The 27,258-nt window shown below is 47.0% G+C and overlaps 1 protein-coding gene across 2 annotated transcripts; it reads left to right on the top strand.

The window, feature by feature from the left end:
* The first annotated feature begins 19,674 nt into the window (after positions 1–19,674).
* SDR42E1 (short chain dehydrogenase/reductase family 42E, member 1) lies at positions 19,675–25,272 on the top strand. 2 transcript variants are annotated; one of them, XM_038753799.1, is made up of 3 exons: positions 19,675–19,753; positions 21,675–22,680; positions 23,744–25,272. In XM_038753799.1, the coding sequence occupies exons 1-3, from the start codon at positions 19,686–19,688 to the stop codon at positions 23,819–23,821; spliced, it is 1,152 nt and encodes a 383-aa protein (XP_038609727.1). In that variant the 5' UTR covers positions 19,675–19,685; the 3' UTR covers positions 23,822–25,272. The 2 variants fall into 2 exon arrangements, with proteins under 2 accessions (XP_038609727.1, XP_038609726.1); XM_038753798.1 differs by lacking the exon at positions 23,744–25,272 and having other exon boundaries at positions 21,675–22,805.
* Positions 25,273–27,258: the final 1,986 nt, after the last annotated feature.

Genomic DNA, 27,258 nt, shown 5'->3' with positions numbered 1-27,258 from the left:
GAGCACTTACTGTGTGCAGAGCACTGTACTAAGCGCTTGGGAAGTCCAAGTTGGCAACATATAGAGACAGTCCCTACCCAACAGTGGGTTCACAGTCTAAAAGGGGGAGACAGAGAACAAAACCAAACATACTAACAAAATAAAATAAATAGAATAGATATGTACAAGTAAAATAACTAAATAAATAAATACATAAGCACACAAATAGATAAATAAATAAATAAATAGAGTAATAAATATGTACAAAAGACTATGTGGAGGTGCAACAATGTCAAGGACTAAAATTTCCATTGGCTCTGGTTATTTTCATTAATATAACTGATCAAATTTGTAGGCCTGTATATCAATCAATGGCGTGTATTGAGTGCTTACTGTGTACAGAGCGCCATACCTAGAATCCGCTCACCGAATCCTGAAACTTCCAAGGAAGAAGTCCAAGCCACAACATTCCTGGAGCCTTTGAAGACACTCTCCTACACAGAGCACCCTCCTACGCAGCTGAAATCCTCACAATCAATGAATCAATGGTATTTATTGAGCGTGACTGTGAGCAGAGCACTGTGCTAAGTGCTTGGGAGAGTCTAATTCAAGAGAACTAGCAGATATGGAAGCGGCGTCACCTAATGGAAAGATCACGGGCCTGGGATTTGGAGGACTGGGTTCTAATCACTTAATTTATCTGGGCTTCAGTTATCTCATCTGTAAAATGGGGATTCAGAACTGTGAGCCCCACGTGGGACTGTGTCCAACCCGGTAAATAATAATAATAAATAATGATGGCATTTATTAAGCGCTGTCCCGATCTGCTTGTATCTACCCCAGCGCTTAGTACAGTGCCTGGCACATAGTTAAATGCTTAACAAATACCATCATTATTATTATTAATGATGATGATGATGGCATTTGTTAAGCGCTTACTATGTGCAAAGCACTGTTCTAAGCGCTGGGGGGATACAAGGTGATCAGGCTGCCCCACGCGGGGCTCACAGTCTTAATCCCCATTTTACAGATGAGGGAACTGAGGCTCAGAGAAGTGAAGTGACTTGCCCAAGGTCACAGAGCAGGCGCATGGTGGAGCCGGGATTCGAACCCATGACCTCTGACTCCAAAGCCCGGGCTCTTTCCACTGAGCCACGCTGCTTAATCACAACTCCGCCACGTACCTGCTGTGTGACCTTGGGAAACTTCACTGTGCCGCAATTTTCTCAACTGTAAAATGGGAGTGCATTCATTCAATCGCATTTATTGAGCGCTTACTGTGGGCAGAGCACTGTACTAAGCGCTTGGGAGAGTACAACAATAAAGAAACGCATTCCCTGCCCATAACGATCTTCCGGTCTTTCAATACCTGCTCTCCTTCCTACTTAGAATGTGAGCCCCACTTGGGACATGGCCTGTGGCAAACCTGATTAGCTTGTATCTACCCCAGCGCTTAGTACAGTGCCTGGCGGTGTATCAGTGATATGAATCATAAGGAGTTATGAATTTGCATTTAATTTCTTTCAATTTGAAAAATGTCCTGTTGCTATCCTGGTTTTCAGGTTTTCTGCCGTGGGGTCGGGGTGGCGTTGCCTGTCGGCACAGCCAGTAAATATAAAGTTAAATTTTACTCTCCTCACATGGATGTCTTTGGGCAGCCACCTCTGAAATCTCTTTAGAAAACCAGTATTATAGGAAAATATTTCCATTTAGGAAAAGTGAAAACATTTATGAAAAGTGGTAAACCTTTAGAGAAGCAGCATGGCATAATGGATAGAGCACGGGCCTGGGACTCAGAAGGTCATGAGTTCTAATCCCACCTCTGCCATCTGTCTGCTGTGTGACCTCGGGCAAGTCACTTCACTTCTCTGGGCCTCAGTGACCTCATCTGTTAAATGGGAATTGAGACTGGGATCCCCACGTGGGACAGGGACGGTGCCCAACCCAATTTGCTTGTATCCACCCCAGCGCTCAGTACAGTGTCTGGCACATAGTAAGCACTTACAAGTACCACAATTATTATTATTAGATTTTAAGCTCATTGTGGGCATGGAATGTGTCTACCAACTCTGTTGTTTTGTACTCTCCCAAGCGCTTAGTACAGCGCTCTGTACACACTAAATGCTTTATAAATGCCATGGACTGATTCATTGATAAGCGCTTAATAAATACCATTAAGACAAAAAAAAGCAGGGGGAGGGGAGATGAGCTGGGGTAGATACAAGCAAATCGGGTTGAACACATCCCTGTCCCACGTAGGGCTCACAGTCTCAATCCCCATTTTACAGATGAGATCACTGAGGCCCAGAGAAGTAAAGTTCATTCATTCAGTCATATTTACTGAGTGCTTACTATATGCAGGACACTGTTCTAAGCGCTTAGAAAATATAATTTGGCAACAAATAGAGACAATCCCTACCCAAAGGGCTCATTGTCTAGAAGGGGGGGAGACAGACAGCAAAACAAAATAAGTGGACAGGCATCAATAGCAATCAATATAAACAGAATTGAAGATATATACACATCCAGAGAAGCAGCGTGACAGAAATGGAAAGAGCCTGGGTTTGGGAGTCAAGGGTCGTGGGTTCTAATCCTGACTCCACCCCATGTCAGCTATGTGGCTTTGGGCAAATCACTTAACTTTACTGTGCCTCAGTTCCCTCATCTGTAAAATGGGGATGAAGACTGTGAGCCCCCCCGTGGGACAACCTGATCACCTTGTATCTCCCCCAGCACCTAGTAAGTGCTTAACAAATACCATTACGAGCACTGTTCTAAGCGCTGGGGGGGATACAAGGTGATCAGGTTGTCCCATTTGGGGCTCACAGTCTTCAACCCCATTTTACAGATGAGGTAACTGAGGCCCAGAGAAGTGAAGTCACTTGCCCAAGGTCACCCAGCAGATGGGTGGCAGGGGATTAGAATGATAATGATGGCATTTGTTAAGCGCTTACTATGTGACAAGCACTGTTCTAAGCGCTGGGGGGAATACAAGGTGATCAGGTTTTCCCACGTGGGGCTCACAGTCTTCATCCCCATTTTCCATATGAGAGAACTGAGGCCCAGAGAAGAGAAGTGGGAAGCAGCTTGGCTCAGTGGAAAGAGCCCGGGCTTTGGAGTCAGAGGTCATGGGATCAAATCCCGACTCTGCCAATTGTCAGCTGGGTGACTTTGGGCAAGTCACTTCTCTGGGCCTCAGTTCCCTCATCTGGAAAATGGGGATGAAGACTGTGAGCCCCACGTGGGGCAATCTGATCACCTTGTAACCTCCCTAGCGCTTAGAACAGTGCTTTGTCCATAGTAACCGCTTAATAAATGTCATTATTATTATTATTACTACTTCACTGGGCCTCAGTTCCCTCATCTGGAAAATGGGGGTGAAGACTGTGAGCCCCACGTGGGGCAACCTGATCACCTTGGAACCTCCCCGGCGCTTAGAACAGTGCTTTGCCCATAGTAAGCGCTTAACAAAAGCCATTATTGTTACTTCACTGGACCTCAGTTCCCTCACCTGGAAAATGGGGGTGAAGACTGTGAGCCCCACGAGGCAACCTGATCACCTCGGAACCTCCCCAGCGCTTAGTAAGTAAGCACTTAACAAATGCCATTATTATTATTATTACTACAGTGGGCCTCAGTTCCCTCATCTGGAAAATGGGGGTGAAGACTGTGAGCCCCACGTGGGGCAACCTGATCACCTTGGAACCTCCCCAGCGCTTAGAACAGTGCTTTGCCCATAGTAAGCGCTTAACAAAAGCCACTATTATTATTGTTACTTCACTGGACCTCAGTTCCCTCACCTGGAAAATGGGGGTGAAGACTGTGAGCCCCATGTGGGGCAACCTGATCACCTTGGAACCTCCCCAGCGCTTGGAACAGTGCTTTGCCCACAGTAAGCGCTTAACAAAAGCCATTATTATTATTGTTACTTCACTGGACCTCAGTTCCCTCATCTTGAAAATGGGGGTGAAGACTGTGAGCCCCACGTGGGGCAACCTGATCACCTTGGAACCTCCCCAGCGCTTAGTGAGCGCTTAACAAATGCCATTATTATTATTATTACTACAGTGGGCCTCAGTTCCCTCATCTGGAAAATGGGGGTGAAGACTGTGAGCCCCACGAGGCAACCTGATCACCTTGGAGCCTCCCAAGCGTTTAGTAAGCGCTTAACAAATGCCATTATTATTACTATTACTTCACTGGGCCTCAGTTCCCTCATCTGAAAAATGGGGTTGAAGACTGTAAGCCCCATCTGGGGCAACCTGATCACCCTGGAGCCTCCCCAGCGCTTAGTAAGCGCTTAACAAATGCCATGATTATTATCATTATGAAATGACCTGCCCAAAGCCACCCAGCTGACAAGGGGCGGGGGCGGGATTCGAACCCGCGCCCTCTGCCTCCCAGGGCGGGGCTGTTCCCCCCGAGCCCCGCCGGGGGGCGACTCACCCAGGCTGCGGTTGACGGCGGCCAGGCCCCGCAGCGCGGCCCGCAGCTCCGCGGGGTCGCTCCGGCCCGCCATGGCCGTCCAGGCTTCCGTTCGCGCAGGCGCGCCAGGCCTGTACGGCGGAAGCGGCGCCCCATCTGCTTCAGCTGGGGGCCGCCATCTTTCCGTACGGCACTCCCTCCAACGAAGGAGGTGGGGCCCAAGTTGGAAAGGGCTCCGCCCCCAGAGCCTTAGGTGGCCCAGCCCTGGCTGGAGCCCCGGACTCCTGGTTGCCCGACGGCTCGGAGGGGCCCCGCACCACCAAGCAGGTAGGGGACCCAATCTGGTCCAGCCTTAGGGCATTGCATCCATTCATTCAATCCCATTCATACTGTGTGCTGAGCACTTATTGAGCACTCACTGCGTGCAGAGCGCTTGGGAAGTCCAAGTTGGCAACATAGACAGACGGTCCCTAGCCAACAACGGGCTCACAGCACTCACACAAAGGCTCAGTTCCGAATTAATGATGATGATGGCATTGGTTAAGCGCTCACTAGGTGCCAAGCACTGTTCTAAGCGCCGGGGGAGATACAATCAATCGTATTTATTGAGCGCTTATGTGTGCAGAGCAGTGTGCTATCAATCAATCAATCAATCGTATTTATTGAGCGCTTACTATGTGCAGAGCACTGTACTAAGCGCTTGGGAAGTACAAATTGGCAACACATAGAGACAGCCCCTACCCAACAGTGGGCTCACAGTCTAAAAGGGGGAGACAGAGAACAGAACCAATCAATCAATCAATCAATCGTATTTATTGAGCGCTTACTATGTGCAGAGCACTGTACTAAGCGCTCGGGAAGTACAAATTGGCAACACATAGAGACAGTCCCTACCCAACAGTGGGCTCACAGTCTAAAAGGGGGAGACAGAGAACAGAACCAAACATACCAACAAAATAAAATAAATAGGATAGAAATGTACAAGTGAAATAAATAAATAGAGTAATAAATATGTACAACCATATATACATATATACAGGTGCTGTGGGGAAGGGAAGGAGGTAAGATGGGGGGATGGAGAGGGGGACGAGGGGGAGAGGAAGGAAGGGGCTCAGTCTGGGAAGGCCTCCTGGAGGAGGTGAGCTCTCAGCAGGGCCTTGAAGGGAGGAAGAGAGTTAGCTTGGCGGAGGGGCAGAGGGATTGGGGGCATTCCAGGCCCGGGGGAGGACGTGGGCCGGGGGTCGACGGCGGGACAGGCGAGAACGAGGTACGGTGAGGAGATTAGCGGTGGAGGAGCGGAGGGGGCGGGCTGGGCTGGAGAAGGAGAGAAGGGAGGGGAGGTAGGAGGGGGCGAGGGGATGGATGGCCAGCCTGGAAGCCCAGGGTGAGGAGTTTCTGCCTGATGCGCAGATTGATTGGTAGCCACTGGAGATTTTTGAGGAGGGGAGTAATATGCCCAGAGCGTTTCTGGACAAAGATAATCCGGGCAGCAGCATGAAGTATGGATTGAAGTGGAGAGAGACACGAGGATAGGAGATCAGAGAGAAGGCTGGTGCAGTAGTCCAGACGGGATAGGATGAGAGCTACTAAGAGCTACAAGGTGATCAGGTTGTCCCACGTGGGGCTCACAGTCTTCATCCCCATTTTCCAGGTGAGGGAACTGAGGCCCAGATAAGTGAAGTGACTTGCCTAAAGTCATCCAGCAGACAGGTGGCAGGGGATTAGAATAATAATGATGGCATTTGTTAAGCGCACACTCGGTGCTAAGCGCCAGGGGAGATACAAGGTGATCAGGTTGTCCCACTTGGGGCTCACAGTCTTCATCCCCATTTTGCAGATGAGGGAACTGAGGCCCAGAGAAGCGAAGTGAGTTGCCTAAAGTCATCCAGCAGACAGGTGGCAGGGGATTAGAATGATAATGATGGTATTTGTTAAGCTCTTATTAGGTGCCAAGCACTGTTCTAAGCGCCGGGGGAGATACAAGGTGATCAGGTTGTCCCACGTGGGGCTCACAGTCTTCATCCCCATTTTCCAGATGAGGGAACTGAGGCACAGAGAAGTGAAGTGAGTTGCCCAAAGTCACCCAGCAGACAGGTGGCAGGGGATTAGAATGATAATGATGGTATTTGTTAAGCGCCTACTAGGTGCCAAGCACTGTTCTAAGCGCCGGGGGAGATAGAAGATGATCATGTTGTCCCACGTGGGGCTCACAGTCTTCATCCCCATTTTCCAGATGAGGGAACTGAGGCCCAGAAAAGTGAAGTGAGTTGCCTAAAGTCACCCAGCAGACAGGTGGCAGAGGATTAAAATGATAATGATGGTATTTGTTAAGCGCTTACTAGGTGCCAAGCACTGTTCTAAGCGCCGGGGAAGATACAAGATGATCATGTTGTCCCACGTGGGGCTCACAGTCTTCATCCCATTTTCCAGATGAGGAAACTGAGGCACAGAGAAGTGAAGTGAGTTGCCTAAAGTCACCCAGCAGACAGGTGGCAGGGGATTAGAATGATAATGATGGTATTTGTTAAGCGCTTACTAGGTGCCAAGCACTGTTCTAAGCACCGGGGGAGATAGAAGATGATCATGTTGTCCCACGTGGGGCTCACAGTCTTCATCCCCATTTTCCATGTGAGGGAATTAAGGCCCAAAGAAGTCCCCCTCTCCATCCCCCCCATCTTACCTCCTTCCCTTCCCCACAGCACCTGTGTATATGTATATATGTTTGTACATATTTATTACTCTATTTATTTATTTATTTTACTTGTACCTATCTATTCTATTTATTTTATTTTGTTAGTATGTTTGGTTTTGTTCTCTGTCTCCCCCTTCTAGACTGTGAGCCCACTGTTGGGTAGGGACTGTCTCTATATGTTGCCAGCTTGTACTTCCGAAGCTCTTAGTACAGTGCTCCGCACACAGTAAGCGCTCAATAAATACGATTGATTGATTGATTGAAGTGATTTGTCCAAGGTCACCCAGGAGACAGGTGGCAGGGGATTAGAATAATGATAATGGCATTTGATAAGCGCTTACTAGGTGCCAAGCACTGTTCTAAGCGCTGCGGGGGATACAAGGTGATCAGGTTGTCCCACGTGGGCTCACAGTCTTCATCCCCATTATGCAGATGAGGGAACTAAGGCCCAAAGAAGTGAAGTGAGTTGTCTAAAGTCACCCAGCAGACAGGTGGCAGGGGATTAGAATAATAATGGTGGCATTTGTTAAGCGCTAACTAGGTGCAGGCACTGTTCTAAGCGCCGGGGGAGATACAAGATGATCATGTTGTCCCACGTGGGGCTCACAGTCTTCATCCCCATTTTCCAGATGAGGGAACTGAGCCCCAGAGAAGTGAAGTGACTTGCCCAAAGTCACCCAGCAGACAGTTGGCAGGGGATTAGAATGATAATGATGTTATTTGTTAAGCTCTTATTAGGTGCCAAGCACTGTTCTAAGCGCCGGGGCAGATACAAGGTGATAATGTTGTCCCACGTGGGGCTCACAGTCTTCATCCCCATTATGCAGATGAGGGAACTAAGCCCCAGAGAAGTGAAGTGACTTGCCCAAAGTCACCCAGCAGACAGGTGGCAGGGGATTAGAATGATAATGATGGTATTTGTTAAGCTCTAATTAGGTGCCAAGCACTGTTCTAAGCGCCGGGGGAGATACAAGGTGATCAGGTTGTCCCACGGGAGTCTCACAGTCTTCATCCCCATTTTCCAGATGAGGGAACTGAGCCCCAGAGAAGTGAAGTGACTTGCCCAAAGTCACCCAGCAGACAGGTGGCAGGGGACTAGAATGATAATGATGGTGTTTGTTAAGCACTTACTAGGTGCCAAGCACTGTTCTAAGCGCCGGGGGAGATGGAAGATGATCATGTTGTCCCACGTAGGGCTCACAGTCTTCATCCCCATTTTCCAGATGAGGGAACTAAGGCCCAAAAAAGTGGAGTGACTTGTCCAAGGTCAGATAGGTGGCAGGGGATTAGAATAATGATAATGGCATTTGATAAGCGTTTACTAGGTGCCAAGCACTGTTCTAAGCGCTGGGGAGGAATACAAGGTGATCAGGTTGTCCCACGTGGGGCTCACAGTCGTTACCCCCATTTTCCAGATGAGGGAACTGAGGCACAGAGAAGTGAAGTGAGTTGCCCAAGGTCACCCAGCAGACAGGTTGCAGGGGATTAGAATGATAATGTTGGTATTTGTAAAACGCTTACTAGGTGCCAAGCATTCATTCATTCAATCAATCGTGTTTATTGAGGGCTTACTGTGTGCAGAGCACTGTACTAAGCGCTTGGGAAGTCCAAGTTGGCAACATAGAGAGACGGTCCCTACCCAACAGCAGGCTCACAGTCTAGAAGGGGGGAGACAGAGAACAAAACAAAACATATTAACAAAATAAAATAAATAGAATAAATATGTGCAAATAAAATAAATACATAAATGAGTAATAAATACGTACAAATATAGATACATATATACAGGTGCTGTGGGGAGGGGAAGGAGGTAAGGTGGGGGGGAGGGGGAGAGGAAGGAGGATGACACTAAGGTTGCGGGCTTGTGAGACGGGAGACTGTGAGCCCACTGTTGGGTAGGGACTGTCTCTATATGTTGCCAACTTGTACTTCCCAAGCGCTTAGTACAGTGCTCTGCACATAGTAAGCGCTCAATAAATACGATTGATGATGATGATGATAGTGCCGTTAACAGTGATGGGAAAGTCAGGGAGAGGGCAGGGTTTGGGAGGGAAGACAAGGAGTTCAGTCAAGCCCTGTTCTAAGTGCTGGGGGAGATACAAGGTGATCAGGTTGTCCCACGTGGGGCTCACAATCTTCAACCCCATTTTCCAGGTGAGGGAACTGAGGCACAGAGAAGTGAAGTGGCTTGCCCAAGGTCACCCAGCAGACGGGTGGCAGGGGATTAGAATAATACTGATGGCAGTTGTTAAGCGCTTACTAGGTGTCAAGCACTGTTCTAAGCGCTGGGGGAGATCCAAGGTGATCAGGTTGTCCCACGTGGGGCTCAGTCTTCATCCCCATTTTCCAGATGAGGGAACCAAGGCCCAGACTGTGAGCCCATTGTTGGGTAGGGACCGTCTCTATATGTTGCCGACTTGTACTTCCCAAGCGCTCAGTACAGTGCTCTGCCCACTGTAAGCGCTCAATAAATACGATTGAATGAGTGAATGAATGAAGTGACTTGCCCAAAGTCACACAGCTGACAAATGGGGGAGCCGGGATTCGAACCCACGGCCTCGGCCTTCCAAGCCCGGGCTCTTTCCGTTGAGCCACGCTGCTTCATCATCATCATCAATCGTATTTATTGAGCGCTTACTATGTGCAGAGCACTGTACTAAGCGCTTGGGAAATACAAATTGGCAACACATAGAGACAGTCCCTACCCAACAGTGGGCTCACAGTCTAAAAGGGGGAGACAGAGAACAAAACCAAACATACCAACAAAACAAAATAAGTAGAATAGATATGTACAGGTAAAATAAATAAATAGAGTAATAAATATGTACAAACATATATACATATATACAGGTGCTGTGGGGAAGGGAAGGAGGTAAGATGGGGGGATGGAGAGGGGGACTCTTTCGTTCCTCCCTAGGCACCCACACAAATGCCCAGTTTTGAATTGTGCAGTTGCCCGAACTGGATAATACTCTGAGCACCTAATATCTCATGCTTTGATCCCCTTTCTAGACTGTGAGCCCGTTGTTGGGTAGGGACCGTCTCTATACGTTGCCGACTCGTCCTTCCCAGGCGCTTAGTACAGTGCTCTGCACACAGAAAGTGCTCGATAAATACCTTTGAATGAATGAATAATAATAACGATGGTATTTGTTAAGCGCCTACTATGTGCAAAGCACTGTTCTAAGCGCTGGGGAGGCTACAAGGTGATCAGGTTGTCACAGTTTTAATCCCCATTTGACAGATGAGGTAACTGAGGCACAGAGAAATTAAGTGACTTGCCCAATCACACAGCTGACAGTTGGCAGAGATGGAATTTGAACCCATGATCTCTGGCCCCAAAATCCGTGCTCTTTCCACTGATCCACGCTGCTTCTCCATGAATCCCCTTCTAGACTGTGAGCCCACTGTTGGGTAGGGACCGTCTCTATATGTTGCCAACTTGTATTTCCCAAGCGCTTAGTACAGTGCTCTGCACACAGTAAGCGCTCAATAAATACGATTGATTGATTGATACAAGGTGATCAGGTTGTCACAGTTTTAATCCCCATTTGACAGATGAGGTAACTGAGGCACAGAGAAATTAATTGACTTGCCCATAGTCACACAGCTGACAGTTGGCAGAGTCGGAATTCGAACCCATGATCTCTGACCCCAAAGTCCGTGCTCTTTCCACTGATCCACGCTGCTTCTCCATGAATCCCCTTCTAGACTGTAAGCCCACTGTTGGGTAGGGACCGTCTCTATACGTTGCCAACTTGGACTTCCCAAGCGCTTAGTACAGTGCTCTGCACACAGTAAGTGCTCAATAAATACGATTGATTGATTGATACAAGGTGATCAGGTTGTCACAGTTTTAATCCCCATTTGACAGATGAGGTAACTGAGACACAGAGAAATTAAGTGACTTGCCCATAGTCACACAGCTGACAGTTGGCAGAGTCGGAATTCGAACCCATGATCTCTGACCCCAAAGTCCATGCTCTTTCCACTGATCCACGCTGCTCCTCCCTGAATCCCCTTCTAGACTGTGAGCCCACTGTTGAGTAGGGAGCGTCTCTATATGTTGCCAACTTGGACTTCCCAAGCGCTTAGTACAGTGCTCTGCACACAGTAAGCGCTCAATAAATACGATTGAATGAATGAATGAATCCCCTGAGTATATACTAGACTGTAATGTGATTAAACAGCGGCTGTCTCTCCTGCCCCATGCGGGACAGGGGAAGGACCGATCTAATTAGCTTGTACTTAGCCCAGCGCTTAGAACAGTGCCTGATACATAGTAGGCGCTTAACAAATGCCATTCAAAAAAAAAAAAGACGTGATCCGATCCACAGTGCTAACAGTGCGCACTCTTGTATTCATGTCGTATAGTTTGTGGGAGATGTTTGGGGGTTGGGGAACGGAGAGGAAGAAAAGGGGTGTTAATGCTCTCTCGACTCTCTCTTTTAGACTGTGAGCCCACTGTTGGGTAGGGACTGTCTCTATATGTTGCCAATTTGTACTTCCCAAGCGCTTTGTACAGTGCTCTGCACATAGTAAGCGCTCAATAAATACGATTGATGATGACTCTTGGAGTTGGATGCATCTGATTTGTCCATCTGGTTTATGCCTGCAGATCCTGCTCAAATTGCTCATGATTGTCAACTGGCAGGAGGATTAATGCAGTGGGTGACTATTGCTTAACTCTGTGAAAGTAAAGGTGTCCCTTTCTTCCGTTACAAGTGCAATTCTGGAGTGGGCTGCCTTGTTGCCAAGGGATGGAGAAAGGATAATAATAATAATAGCATTTATTAAGCGCTTACTATGTGCAAAGCACTGTTCTAAGCGCTGGGGAGGTTAAAAGGTGATCAGGTTGTCCCCCGTGGGGCTCGCAGTCTTAATCCCCATTTTACAGATGAGGTAACTGAGGCACGGAGAAGTTAAGTGACATGCCCAAAGTCACACAGCTGACAATTGGCGGAGCCGGGGTTTGAGCCCATGACCTCTGACTCCAAAGCCCGGGCTCTTTTCCACTGAGCCACGCTGCTTCTCCGAGAAAGGATGCCAGTCATAGAAAGGATGCCAGTCGTAAGCCCTTTGGGAAAATACACTGCATTATATAGAGAAGCAGCGTGGCTCAGTGGAAAGAGCACAGGCTTTGGAGGCGGAGGTCATGGGTCCAAATCCCGGCTCCGCCAATTCATTCATTCATTCAGTCGTATTTATTGAGCGCTTACTGTGTGCAGAGCACTGGACTAAGCGCTTGGGAAGTCCGAGATGGCAGCATCTAGAGATGGTCCCTACCCAACAGCGGGCTCACAGGCTAGAAGGGGGAGCCAGACAACAAAACAAAACATATTAACAAAATAAAATAGAATAGTAAATATGTACAAGTAAAATAGATAATAAATCTGTACAGACATATATACAGGTGCTGTGGGGAGGGGAAGGAGGTAGGGTGGGGGCAATGGGGAGGGCAAGGAGGGGGAGAGGAAGGAGAGGGCTCAGTCTGGGAAGGCCTCCTGGAGGAGGTGAGCTCTCAGTAGGGTTTTGAAGGGAGAAAGAGAGATCCACTAGGCCACACCGTGGATGCCAAATTCTCTCCTGTTCACTAAGCAAGCACTTAAGAGGGCAAATGATTTCTTGCCGATCCAACAGGAAACAGGGTAAAGCTGTCCACACTTTGCAGTTGTTGCCATCAAGAACCCCAAGCAGCTCTCTGAGATACTCTAACCTTATCGCGGAAGCAGCTGTGTGACTTTGGGCAAGTCACTTAACTTCTCTGTGCCTCAGTTACCTCATCTGTAAAATGGGGATTAAGACTGTTAACCTCCTGTGGGACAACCTGATCACCTTGTCACCTCTGCGCTTAGAACAGTGCTTTGCACATAGTAAGCGCTTAATAAAAATGCCATTATTATTATTATTATTAATCAGTCAATCAGTGGTATTTATGAAGCATTTACGGCCTGCAGAGCATTGTACTAACGCTTGAGCGTGTACAGTGCAACAGAGTTGGTAGATGCGTTCCCTGCCCGCAAGGAGCTTTCAGTCTAGAGGGGAAGACGCACATTAAAATAAATTGTGGCTATGTACGTAAGTGCTGTGGGACTGGGGATGGGGCGGTGAATCCCAAGTTCTTAAAGGGTACCGATCCGAGTGGATAGGTGATCTAGAAGGGAGAGAGAGTAGGGGGACTTCTTGGGGGAAGGCCTCTTGGAGGACATGGGATTTTAATACGGCTTTGAAGATAGGGAGAGTGGTACAGTGCTCTGCACACAGTAAGCGCTCAATAAATACGATTGAATGAATGGTGGTCTATCAGAAACGAAGTGGGAGGGAGATCCAGGCCATGGGCAAGGGATTGGCCATGAGATAGATGAGACTGAGGTACACTGAGTTGGTTGATGCTAGACGAGTGAAGTGAACATGCTGGGTTGTAGTAGGAGAGTAGCAAGGTGAGTTAGGAGGTGGCCAGCCGCAGAAATGCTTTATAGCCGGTGATAAGGAGTTTTTGTTTGATGCAGAGATGGTTGGACAATCACTGGAGATTCCTGAGTGGGAGACATGGGCTGCATGGTATTTTAGAAAATGATGCAGGCAGCAAAGTGAAGAACTGGAGTAAGGAAGTCAGCGAGGAGGCTGATGCCGTTGTCAAGGTGGGCTCGAATCAGCGTGGTAGCAGTTTAGGTGGAAAAGAAAGGTAGATTTTTAGTGATATGTGTGTGTGTGTATGTGTGTTTGCACAAGGGTTCTCATTACTCAGCCAAAGGAAAGTGCTTTACAGCCAAGTAAAGTGCCCTGAATCAGCCAACCAATGAGTAAGGTCAGCATTATTCTCCCAGGTTATCATTAGTGACTGTTGGTATTATTAGGGAAACCAGAACTTTTTTTAAATAACAAAATAGCCTTAGGGTATATTCTTTTAAAAAAACATTTTTTTAAAAGACTACCATGTGCTGAGCACTGAACCGAATGTTTGGGCGAGTACAACATCCTCATAATCTACAACTTCTCCTATCTATAGTTTATTTTAACTTCTGTCTCCTGTAGAACCGGAGCTCCTTCTGGGCAGCAGTCTTGCCTAATAATAATAATAATGATGACATTTATTAAGCGCTTACTCTGTGCAAAGCACCGTTCTAGGCCCTGGGGAGTTTACAAGGTGATAAGGAGATACAAGGTGGGGGTTTACAAGGTGATAAGCTCCACGGGGAGCTCACAGTCTTAATCCCCATTTTACAGATGAGGGAACTGAGGCACAGAGAAGTTAAGTGACTTGCCCAGAGTCACACAGCTGACAGTTGCTGGAGCCGGGATTTGAACCCATGGCCTCTGACTCCAAAGCCCGGGCTCTTCCTACTGAGCCACACTGCTTCTCTCAACTACTAACACTATTGTGTTGCACTTTCTTAAAGTGCTTAGTGCAGTGCTCTGCACACACTGATTAATTACAAAAGAGGTGAAAGACACAGTCCCCTATCTGCAAAAAGTTTACAATCTTACAGGGAAAAAAAAAGGCGTGCACATTGGTAGGAGGAGGAAGCATAAGATACCATTGAAATAGCACGTGTTAGGAAAGATAAATAAAGGGAATAAACTGGTAAATGAAAAATTATAGAACTCAGTGCTTCATTATCCCTGAAATGATAATAATAATAATTGTGGTATTTGTTAAATACTATGTACCAAGCACTGTAACTAAGCTCTGCGACACATTAAATGTAATCAGGTCGGACACAGTCCGTGTTCCACATGGAGCTCACAGTCTAAGTAGAAGGGAGAACAGGTGTTTAATCCCCATTTTATGGGGGAGGAGGCCGAGGCACAAAGAAGTTTAATTGGCTTGCCCGAGATCATACAGTAGGCGAGTGGTAGAGCTGAGGTTAGAACTCAGTTCCTCTGACTCCAGGCCCATGCTGTTTTTCACTTGATACTCTGCTTTGTCATTATAATAATAATTCTTATGGTATTTCATTCAGTCAGTCATATTTATTGAGCACTTACTGTGTGCAGAGCGCTTGGGCAATACATATTTATTCTATTTATTTTATTTTGTTAATATGTTTTGTTTTGTTCTCTGTCTCCCCCTTCTAGACTGTGAGCCCACTGTTGGGTAGGGACCGTCTCTATATGTTGCCAACTTGTACTTCCCAAGCGCTTAGTCCAGTGCTCTGCACACAGTAAGCGCTCAATAAATACGATTGAATGAAGGAATGAATATAGAGACGGTCCCTACCCAACAACGGGCTCTCTACTAAACACTGCCTCTCATGACTAATTTTGTAATACGTTACAAAATAATAGTAATAATGGCATTTATTAAGCACTTAGTATGTGCCAAGCGCTGGAGGGTTACAAGGTGATCAGGTTGTCCCACGGGGGGGCTCACAGTCTTCATCCCCATTTTACAGATGAGGTAACTGAGGTACAGAGAAGTGAAGTGACTTGCTCAAAGTCACACAGCTGACAGTTGGCGGAGCCGGGAATTGAAGCCATGACCTCTGACTCCAAAGCCCGGGCTCTTTCCACTGAGCCACGCAGCTTCTCTAAAACACTGTGAAATATTAGACTGAGGCTGGGAGAAGCAACCTCTGAGAAGGAAGACCTACATGTGGCAACAGTCATGGCAGCTGCCTCCTCGCTGACTTCCCTTTCTCCTGTCCCTCCCCACTCCAGTCCATACTGCACTCTGGCTGCCAGGATCATTTTTCCACAAAAACATTCAATCCACAGCTCCCTACTCCCCAAGGACTTCCAGTGGTCGCCCATCCACCTTAGCATCAAAAGAAACTCCTTACCACCGACTTGAAAGCACTTAATTACCTCCTCTCTCCCCTTGCTGCAGCCCAGCCCGCACGCTTCGCTTCTAGAGCGTCAGCTTGCTCTCTGTGCTTCCTTGATCGTGGCTCAGTGGAAAGAACCCAGACTTGGGAGTCAGAGGTCCTGGGTTCGAATTCCTGCTCCGCCGCTTGTCAGCTGTGTGACTCTGGGCAAGTCCCTTCACTTCTCTGGGCCTCAGTTCCCTCATCGGTAAAATGGGGATTAAGACCGTGAGCCCCACGTGGGACAACCTGATCACCTTGTATCCCCCCCCCAGTGCTTAGAACAGTGCTTGGCACATAGTAAGCGCTTAACTTCTAGACTGTGAGCCCACTGTTGGGTAGGGACCATCTCTATATGTTGCCAACTTGTACTTCCCAAGCGCTCAGGACAGTGCTCTGCACACAGTAAGCGCTCAATAAATACGATTGAATGAATGAATGAATGAACAAATACCATTATTATTATTATTATTATTATTATTATTATTATCTATCTCACTACCAACCCCTTTCCCACATCCTCCCTCTGGCCTGGAGCTCCCTTTCCCTCCATATCTGCCAGGCCACCACTCTCCCCAATTTCAAAACTACCCGTGAGCCCCATGTGGGACATGGACTGTGTCCAACCTGATTAGCTTGTATCTACCCCCGGTCTCAGTACAGTACGTGGCACATAGTGAGCATTGAAATCAGAGGTCATGGGTTCATATCCCAGCTCTGCCAGTTCATTCAATCATATTTATTGAGCGCTTACTGTGTGCAGAGCACTGTTGTAAGTGCTTATTGTCGGCTGTGTGACCTTGGGCAAGTCACTTAACCTCTCTGTGCCTCAGTTACCTCATCTGCAAAAGGGGGATTAAGACTGTGAGCCCCCTGTGGGACAACCTGATTGCCTTGTCACCTGCTTAATAAATGCCATCATTAGTATTATTATTATTTAAATACCATACAAAAGCGATGTCTCCCGTGGAATTCTGGAGGTACCAGGGAGATTCTCGTGTTTCCTTAGTACTGAGGGCTTCAAAGGGGAGGCAGAGCAGGTAAAAATGGGTCAGAGCTAGCTGGAATTTAGAACAAGGCTGTGGGCGTCAATTCAGGCCCTGTCAGGTGAGGTAACTGAGTCACAGAGAAGTTAAGTGACTTGCCCAAAGTCACACAGCTGACAATAGGGAGCTGAAAGAGGTCCAGAAGATTCTGGGGCCTCCTTTGTGTTTTGAAATGGGGCTTGAATTTGTGCTTGAAATTGTGTTTCCTTCTATTGACCAAGTTTGCTGTACAGTCCTGACTAAAGGATTGAAAGTGAGATTTGGGGTTTTGCCAGGGCTGGGGGGTTTAATACTAATTGGCAATTGGCAGGTGTTTTTGAATTTTGCTAGCTAAAAAACCTGCATTTTCTTGGCCCCTAAATTAGCATTGCTTCTCAGACCTCCTGAAAGTGTCTTTCCAAGCCAGTCATTTTTTGCTTCAGCCTCACAAAGAATCATCTCTTTTTGAATTTCTTCAGCAAATCGGGATGACCTACGTCAGCCTCCAGAAGGCCACTGTAATCTTTGTGCTGCCACCCTTCAAGCTGTGTGATCTTAAGAGTGGGAAATAAATTCTATTTATTTTATTCTATTAATATGTTTTGTTTTGTTCTGTCTCCCCCTTCTAGACTGTGAGCCCACTGTTGGGTAGGGACCGTCTCTATATGTTGCCAACTTGTACTTCCCAAGCGCTTAGTACAGTGCTCTGCACACAGTAAGCGCTCAATAAATACGATTGAATGAAAGAATGAATGAATGATCCTTGCTTTTCCAAAGTTTGAAACATCGGAAATGGCAGGTGAAGCTTGATGAATCAATCAGTGATATTTATTGAGCACTTACCGAATACGGAGCACTGTGGCTCAGTGGAAAGAGCACAGGCTTTGGAGTCAGAGGTCATGGGTTCAAATCCCGGCTCTGCCACTTAATGATGGCATTTATTGAGTGCTTCCTGTGTGCAAAGCACTGTCCTAAGCGCTGGGGAGGTTACAAGGTGATCGGGTTGTCCCACGGGGGCCTCACAGTCTTAATCCCCATTTTACAGATGAGGTAACTGAGGCACAGAGAAGTTGAGTGACTTGCCCAAAGTCACACAGCTGACAATTGGCGGAGCCGGAATTTGAACCCATGACCTCTGACTCCAAAGCCCGGGCTCTTTCCATTGAGTCACATGCTGCCACTTGTCAGCTTTGTGACTTTGGGCAAGTCACTTAACTTCTCTGTGCCTCAGTTACCTCATCTGTAAAATGGGGATTAAGACTGTGAGCCCCTCGTGGGACAACCTGATCACCTTATAACCTCCCCAGCGCCTAGAACAGTGCTTTGCACATATTTATTCATTCATTCATTCATTCAGTTGTATTTATTGAGCACTTACTGTGTGCAGAGTACTGTACTAAGCGCTTGGGAAGTACAAGTTGGCAACATGTAGAGACGGTCCCTACCGAACAACAGGCTCACAGTCTAGAAGCATAGTAAGTGCTTAATAAATGGCATTATTATTACTATTATTATTACTAAGTGCTTAGGAAAGTACAATACAATAGAGTTGGAAGACTTGATCCCTGCCCACAAGGAACTTATAGGTCAATCAGTCTATCAATCAATACTATGTATTGAGTGCTTCGCCTATGCAGAGCACTGTACTAAGCATTTGGGAGAGTATAATAGATTAAGTAGGCCCCTTGCCTCACTGGCTCTAAGGACTTTTTTAAAAAAATAATATTTAAGTACTTACTAAGTTTAAGTACTGGGGCAGATATAAATTAATCAGGTTGGACAAAGTCCCTGTCCTACGTGGGGCTCCCAGTTTAAGTAAGAGGGAGAACAAGTATTTATGTGACTTATCAATCAATCATATTTATTGAGTGCTTACTGTTTGCAGAGCACTGTACTAAGCGCTTGGGAAGTACAAGTTGGCTGTATGTACGTATTTATTACTCTATTTTACTTGTACATATCTATTCTATTTATTTTATTTTGTTAATGTTTTGTTTTGTTCTCTGTCTCCCCCTTCTAGACTGTGAGCCCACTGTTGGGTAGGGACCGTCTCTATATGTTGCCAACTTGTACTTCCCAAGCGCTTAGTACAGTGCTGTGCACACAGTAACTGAACTTATGTAACAGCACTTCACTTATCTCTTCTGTAAAATGGGGGTGAAGTCTGTGAAGCCCCATGTGGAACACGGGCTGTGCCCAACCTGATTATCTTGTATCTTGTGTTTAGTAGAATGCCTGGCACTCAGTAAGAATTTAACAAATACATTTTAACAGAAATTTTTAAAAAGAGGGATCTAATGAAATGTGCCCTTGAAAAATTCGAGTGGGATTAGGAAATTGAAATATACCCTCTCACGGTGGCTTGCCATTGGAGTCCCATTCAGAGACGACACATCTGAAATCGTAATTTATTGACTCTTGAAGAAGGTGGAAAAGTGAGACCTTAAACTCAAATCCTGTGGTGAAAACATGGCTTAACTCCTCTATGCTTCGCTGTCTCCCATATATAGAATGGGAATAATACCTGTCTCTCCTTCCTTCCCAGGGTGATGACTGACGATATCTGAAGCCCTTTAAAGCCCTGGCAAGGAAACCATGATATAAATCCAAGACATTGTTGCTAAGCCTCTAGTCCCAGGCATAGAGGAAAGGACAACCCACCAGAGATGATGATAATGTCGCAACTTTCATGATGTATTTCTCTTTTTCTCTGTGTCTCATAGATATCTTTGCTAAAGTCACTCTGAGGGCAGGAGGATGGATCCGAAAAACAGCGCCAGGGAAACTGTTCTCATAACAGGAGGAGGTGGTTATTTTGGTTTCCGGTCAGTGCCCTTGTTTAAAACATTCACAGCTCTGCTGCATGATTTCTGCCAGTTGCTTTAATGGAAGTTGAGTGAAAAATTCAGTGGACGTTAACCTGTTAGGAGGCATTCATTCCTTCGGCTGTGCATTCTGTTCTCCTTTAAATGTGAGGATTGCATTTCTACCAAGCAGTGGGAAACAGCATGGGAGGAGCACAGGCTGAGTTCTTATCCTGGCTCTGCCACTTGCCTGCTCTGTGACCTTGGGCAAGTCTTTTACTTCTCTGGGCCTTAGTTTCTTCATCTGCAAAATACCTTCATTCACTCATTCATATTTATTGAGTGCTTACTGTGTGCAAAGCACTGTACTAAGCACTTGGAAGAGTACACTATAACAATAAACAGATACATTCCCTGCCCACAATGAGTTTACAGTCTGGAGGCGGAGCCTTTGTGGGACAGGGACTGTTTCCGACCTGATCACCTCTGTCTATCCCAGCGCTTAGTACAATGCTGGGCACCTAGTTAATGCTTAACAAATATCACAGTTATTGTTATCAAACCCCACATTGAAGAAAACTCACCTTCTAGTTCATAAGCTTTGTCAAACTCTGAGTGTGTGTGCACAGTCATTTCTTCTAGCCTCTCCTCATGTTCCATTGTGGCGGGGTGGGCAGAGCCCCGTGAGCCTTATTACTCTATTTATTTATTTATTTTACTTGTACATATTTACTATTCTATTTGTTTTATTTTGTCAATATGTTTTGTTTTGTTGTCTCTCTCCCCCTTCTAGACTGTGAGCCCGCTGTTGGGTAGGGACCGTCTCTATCTGTTGCCAACTTGTACTTCCCAAGCGCTTAGTAGAGTGCTCTGCACACAGTAAGTGCTCAATAAATACGATTGAATGAATGAATGAATCCAGGTCGACGTGTCAGAAGCATGTCCCCTCCTCCCCCTCCAACCCCCACCCATTCCCTAGCAGCCTCCTCTCCAAAACAGAATCAATCGATCAATCGGTGGTATTTACTGAGCACTTACAATGTGCAGAGCACTGAACTAAGTTCTTTGTAGACTACACTGTAACAAAGTTGGTAGACACGTTGCCTGCCCACAGTGAGCGTCCAGTCTAGGGGTTGGAGAGACAGACATGAATATATATAAGAAGAAAAGAAGAATTGAGTACATTTATTATGCGCCTTCTCTGTGTAGAATGCAGTATTAAGCACTTGGGAGCATTCAGTCAAAATGCAAGTCACGGTCCCTGTTCTCAGAGCACTTAAATCTAACGGGAGAGACAGGCAGATGTAAGTAGTTTCTTTTCAGAAAATGTATAGCCCTTAATAAATCCAGATGGGTACTCTCTACCAGAGCTAGTGCTCTGTACTCTTCCACGCTCAATACAGTGCTCTATGAAGAGTAAGTGCTCAATAAATACCATTGATTGACGGAATAATTGATAAAGCTATTAACGACAATCCTGTCCCCTGGATGTTAAACTCAAAAGTAAGCTATTTCGGAGACTTTTTAAAAAATGATACCAGTTAAGCACTTACTATGTGTCAAGTGCTGGGGCAGATACAATGTGGGACACAGTCCCCGTCTCACACGGGGCTCACAGTTTGAGTATCATCAATCATTCAGTGGTATTTGTTGAGGGCTTACTATGTATTCCCAAGCGCTTAGTACAGTGCTCTGCACACAGTAAACACTCAATAAATACGATTGAATGAATGTGCAGAGCACTGTACTGAGCGTGAAGTTATAAGAAACAGTTTATACTCTGAAATGGACAATCCACCGTCTTCTACTTCCATCCCCGGTGGATTGTCCATTTCAGAGTATTAAGAAGATCTAGAGATCCTGGGTCGGTTGTAATGCCAGCCATGCTTCCGCTGGGGAAAACCCAGGCACGAATCCACGTAACGCCTCACCTTCATTTTAGTTTAGGTTGTACTCTGCACAGGATGGGAGTGGACATCATCCTGTTCGATGTCCAGAATCCCCCTCAAGAAGTCCCTAAGGGGATGAAGTTCATTCAGGGGAACATCTGCCACCTCTCCGAGGTCGAGGAAGCCTTCCAAGGAGTCAGCTGCGTCTTCCACATCGCTTCCTACGGCATGTCCGGGCGGGAGCAGCTGGACCGGAAGCTGATCGAAGAAGTCAACGTGAAAGGGACGGAGAATGTGATCCGGGCCTGCAGGAGGAGGGCGGTTCCGAGGATGGTGTACACGAGCACCTACAACGTGGTGTTTGGGGGCCAGGTTATAGAAAACGGGGATGAGTCTCTGCCCTATCTACCTCTCCACCTCCACCCCGATCACTACTCACGCACCAAGTCGGTGGCCGAGAAGAAGGTGCTGGAGGCGAACGGCTCGGCCCTGGAAGGCGGGGAGGGCGTCCTGCGAACCTGCGCCCTGCGGTCGGCCGGAATCTACGGGCCCGGGGAGCGGAGGAACCTCCCCAGGGTGGTGAGCTACATCGAGAAGGGACTCTTCAAGTTCGTGTACGGGGACCCGAGGAGCTTGGTGGAGTTCGTGCACGTGGACAACCTGGTTCAGGCTCACATCCTGGCCTCGGAGGCGCTGAAGGCCGACAAGGAGCACGTGGCCTCCGGCCAGCCCTACTTCATCTCGGACGGCAGACCGGTCAACAACTTCGAGTTCTTCCGTCCTCTGGTGGAGGGCTTAGGTTACCCTTTCCCGACCCTACGCCTGCCCCTGTCTCTCATCTACTCCCTCGCCTTCTTGACGGAGATGGTCTACTTCCTCGTGGGCCGCCTCTACAACTTCCAGCCTTTCCTCACCCGCACCGAGGTGTACAAAACCGGGGTGACCCACTACTTCAGCCTGGAGAAGGCCAGGAGAGAGCTGGGGTACGAGGCCCAGGCCTTCGACTTCCGAGAAGTAGTGGAGTGGTTTAAAGCCCAGGGGCATGGCAGGAAGCTCAAGGTCAGTTCCTTGAAGAATCTCTTTTGGAACGGGATACTGGTTCTGCTCCTGGCTACAGTTGTTCTGGCCTGGTTTCCGACCGGTCTGGCGATGCCATTTTGAAAGGAGATCAATCAATCAATCAATCGTATTTATTGAGCGCTTACTGTGTGCAGAGCACTGTACTAAGCGCTTGGGAAGTACAAGTTGGCAACATATAGAGACAGTCCCTACCCAACACAGTCGGGTCGGCGGAGGAGGAGGCTGAAGGAAAGGACTTTCCGAATCACTTGAGGAGGCCTTAGAAAGACCGTACGATTGTCCCCCTCCTATGATGTGGCCAAGCTTATGGTTCTCCGAGCGGCTCGACAACAGCCCATCTTTGACACCTAGACTGTAAGCTTCCCGTGGGCTAGCCACGTGTCTGACAACTCCCCCAGGTGCTTATAAGTATGGTGCTCTGCATGCAGTAAACACTCAAATACCTCTGATCGACCGGTCCCGTCTTTGTGAAGCAGCATGGTGTAGTGGATGAGCATGGGCCTGGGCTTCGAAAGGTCATGGCTTCTAATCCCGGCTCCACCACTTGTCTGCTGTGTGTCCTTGGGCAAGTCACTTAACTTCTCTGTGCCTCATCTGTAAAATGGGGATCGATACTGTGAGCCCTACGAGGGCCAGGGACCGTGTCCAACCTGATTTTTTTTTGTATCACCCCAGCGCTTAGTTCAGTGGTAAGCGCATAACAAATACCATAATTATTATTATTGTTATTAGAAAAGGGCAAGATAAGCCATCTGGATTTGCACTTAATAATAATAATGATGGCATTTGTTAAGCGCTTACTGTGTGCAAAGCACTGTTCTAAGCGCTGGGGGGATAAAAAGTGATCAGGTTGTCCCATGTGGGGCTCACAGTCTTCATCCCCATTTTACAGATGAGGTAACTGAGGCTCAGAGAAGTTAAGTGACTTGCCCAAGGTCACACAGCAGACGTGTGGCAGAGCCGGGAGGCACCTCTTGCCTCACTTCGGTTTGAGCTGGTAGAGAAAGTGCTTAATGACTTCAGACTCTTCATTTGTGAGCAGGGATTTTCCTTTCGAAGAGGGTTGCTGCCCGAGAGCACTTTTTTCAGCTGGACCGCCCACTCACTTGAAATGGACTAAAAAACGGACTGAAAGCTTGAACCCCTCAGAGGCGACAGGGAGCAGCACCAGGTGCGACCTTGAACCTACACAGGGTTTGCAGAAATTCCAGAGAAAGAGAGTGGCCAACCCAATTCCTCACCCGGCAGCCGTCGGAAGAAGAAGTGGCCATTTCCACGACGTTAGCCTTGTATAACTGCCTGGATGCAGGGCCCTGGCTTTTGCCCACCTCCCCTCCAGAGCTTTTACTGGGCTCCTTCTCGCTTTTACCCCCAGAGCCCAACTTTTGAGTGGTTTTTGAGGCTCTAGAACTTGGGGGATGATGGTGTTTCTCAAAGCAGGGGAGAGAGAGAGCTCCACAGAGAAGTTTAAAAGGGGTTTATGGAGATGAGATTTGAGGGAGACCTGATAAGTGTCTCTATCTTCTGCTTCTCTCTTCATCTCCCTCCCTATAATTGCAGAGAGTCAAGCACTTGACCAGCCTCACAGTTGCGGGTTGTTGTTTTTAATAAGCCTTTGATCATTTCCTTCTCACAATGGCCAATATCCTAGCAATGATGCTTCTGGCAGCCGTCAGCACTGATTACCACCAGAAGTTAAGCACTGAGATTTAGGCTGTATATTCCATTGTGGTTTTTGTTTATTTTTTTAAACTTTTCCAACTGTTTTGCCCCTATATAACTAACTCCTTTCAGTCCCTGGACCAATTGCCCCAACTCTCTGGTTTCCTACGGGTTCCAGTGGCTACTATTGGGCAATAGCAGGGATGGCCACCTCCCTAAACATTTCCATCCTTACCTGCAGGGTGCCGGGAACTTACATTCCTCCAGGGAAGATGGATTTTCTCAGGGAGAAATCAACACTAGTGCAGAACACTATCCCAAAGGGGTGGCCATGCCCACTGAGGTCATTCTGTCCCTGTCAGGGCAGCCAACTGCTGAATTAAAAATGGTAAGCACAAAAATTCCTGACTTTCAAACCTGTAGCAGGCATTCTAAAAGCATGAGGCAGAGGTGAGTGTGTATGTGGGAACAATAGGGAGATGCCTGTCAAACTCTGTAAAACTTTTTCCCAGCCACAGCATCTGACATCCAGGTGTCTGCTGTCTCAGTGAAGAGACTGTGGTGTCGATGGCCCTGGCATCCTTCCTGCGTGACCTGGCGACTGCCTGGTTTTCTGGGCCTCCCGATTGTTTTTTGGGACATGGCCAATTTTAAGTGGTTTTTACAGCCCGTCTGTGAATTTACGCGTAGTTGGTTACCTTGACCATGTATCTTGACCAGCAGGGGATTTAAGGCACAAAACACTATGTTTGTCCCCATAATGTTCCATTTTTGTGTGCATTCTAGAGATGTGGGGAATGGTGAAAGGTTTGAGGGACAGCTACTTGAGCCCTAAACATTGCTGGGTGCTTACATTCCTAAGGGACCCTTAAACGGCAGTCCGTTTCTTCTTCGGTTTTTTGACTCTTCCTCACCAATCGAGAAATAAACTATTTATTTCTTAGTTTGCTTTGGCAATTTTTTATTTATTCAAAGGGAATGCAAAATCTTGCATTGTCATATTAAAAATCCACACCTGCATGGGCCAACGCACTATTTCAGCCTGACCCTGAGTCAATATCAAATTGTGATGAAACCGGGCACTGTTTCCCAGTCACTTTTGAGTTACGTGAAAACGACGCCTGGAATATTTGGGCTGTGAAGACACATCTGGGTTCTGACAGTTTTTTGGAAACTAGTGTTGGTTTGGCTCTAAGTGGACAGAAGTTTCTTCCAGACTTAGAGGGTTTCTTTGTGGGATTCCCAGACCCCTTCCCATGCTACAGAACCCAAGCACTGCTTCTGAGCCACAGGAGCATGGACGGGAAAGAAGTTGCACACTTTTAAATAAAAATACCAGTCATTAGGGTGTCTGGCACCATATCCCCCGACTAGACAGAGGACCAAACTGCTGAAAACCAGACGGTCCAAACCAGACTACTGGCCACCCTAGCCATTTCCGTTTGATTCCTTGATGGCAAGGATTTGGTCTACTAGCTCTGTTACCTATTGCATTTTCCCGAGAGCTTAGTACACAGGAATAATAATAATAGTGGTATTTGTTGAATGCTTCCACTGTACAAAATGCTGGAGTAGATATGAGATAGGTCCCATATGGGGCTCTTGGTCTAAGTAGCGGGGAGGTATTGAATCCCCATTTTGCAGAGGAGGAAACTGAGGCCCGGAGAAGTTAAGTGACCTGCCCAAGGTCACACAGCAGGTACATGACAGAGCTGGTATTAGAACCTAGGTGCTCTGACTCCAAAGTCCATGCTCTTTCCACTAGGCCACATTGCTTCCCACTCGATAAGTACGATAAATAAACAGTAAGCAGTAAATACAATTAATTGATGTTTTGTTTGGAGTGTGCAATTCAGGTAGCTGAATCCCAAAAGTCCATCAACACTGAACACTAGATGGGAGTGGAGTTTTGGCTGCAGTAGTAGTAGTTAACAGATTGCTTTCTGTGCGCTGAGCACTGTCCTAAGCACTGGGTGATCAGATACTAGTGGGAATTAGACAGGGTCCCTGTCCCTCAGGTGGGCTCAACGTACAGCCTTGTTCAGAAGCCCCCAGTGGCCCCACCACCTCCTACTTAACCCCTAACTCCTGAGGAACTCACCAAAGACTTGGTTGGTAAAGTAGAAACCATTAGGCTTGAACTTTCCAAAGTCTCTCCATTGCCCCCCTCACTACCCTACAAGCCCCTCTTCCCTAGCTGTTCCTCAAGAGGAGAGTCCATGTGCCATGCAAAGAAAGCAGAGGTGTGAATAAGATGGGCAATTAGGATATGCCCCAATCGCAAAACTGGGGGTTTACTCCACCACTTGTCTGCTGTGTGACCTTGGGCAAATCACTTCACTTCTCTGTGTCTGTTTCCTCATCTGTAAAATAGGGATTAAGACTGTGAGCCCCGTGTGGGACACTGATTGGGTCCAACCTGATTAGTGTGTATCTACCCCAGCACTTAGTACAGTTAAGTGTTTAATATCATAAAAAAATAAAGTGACCTTATTTAGGAAAATATGAAAAAGAGGGAGTGACCCAAAACACAAGGTTGGCTCGTAAGTTGCTCTACAGCACCATCTTAGAGGTCACAAAAGAAAAATAGCTAGGTAACCAGGCAGAAAGCATTAAAAGGGATCACTGGAGGATAAAAGTCAACCTATCAAATATGGAAAGATTCACCTAAGAACACAGAAGTTCCTAGAGGGTGGCAGGTCAGAGGCAAACAGAAATGCATAAAAAAAGATTTTGAAGAACACCTAGTACAGGAGGCTAAAGTTCATATAAAAATTTCTTCCAATAGTCATTTCTGCCATAACACAGTAGTTGTGTTTCTGAGCAATGTCCTAGTTTGGAAAAATCATTTCAGTGTAACCAGTGGTTCAAAGGGGATTAATGGTTTAGGAGGTA

This window comes from Tachyglossus aculeatus, chromosome 11, assembly GCF_015852505.1.
Source record: "Tachyglossus aculeatus isolate mTacAcu1 chromosome 11, mTacAcu1.pri, whole genome shotgun sequence".
Classification (NCBI taxonomy): Eukaryota; Metazoa; Chordata; class Mammalia; order Monotremata; family Tachyglossidae; genus Tachyglossus; species Tachyglossus aculeatus.
This window is presented reverse-complemented; position numbering and strand designations above follow the sequence as displayed.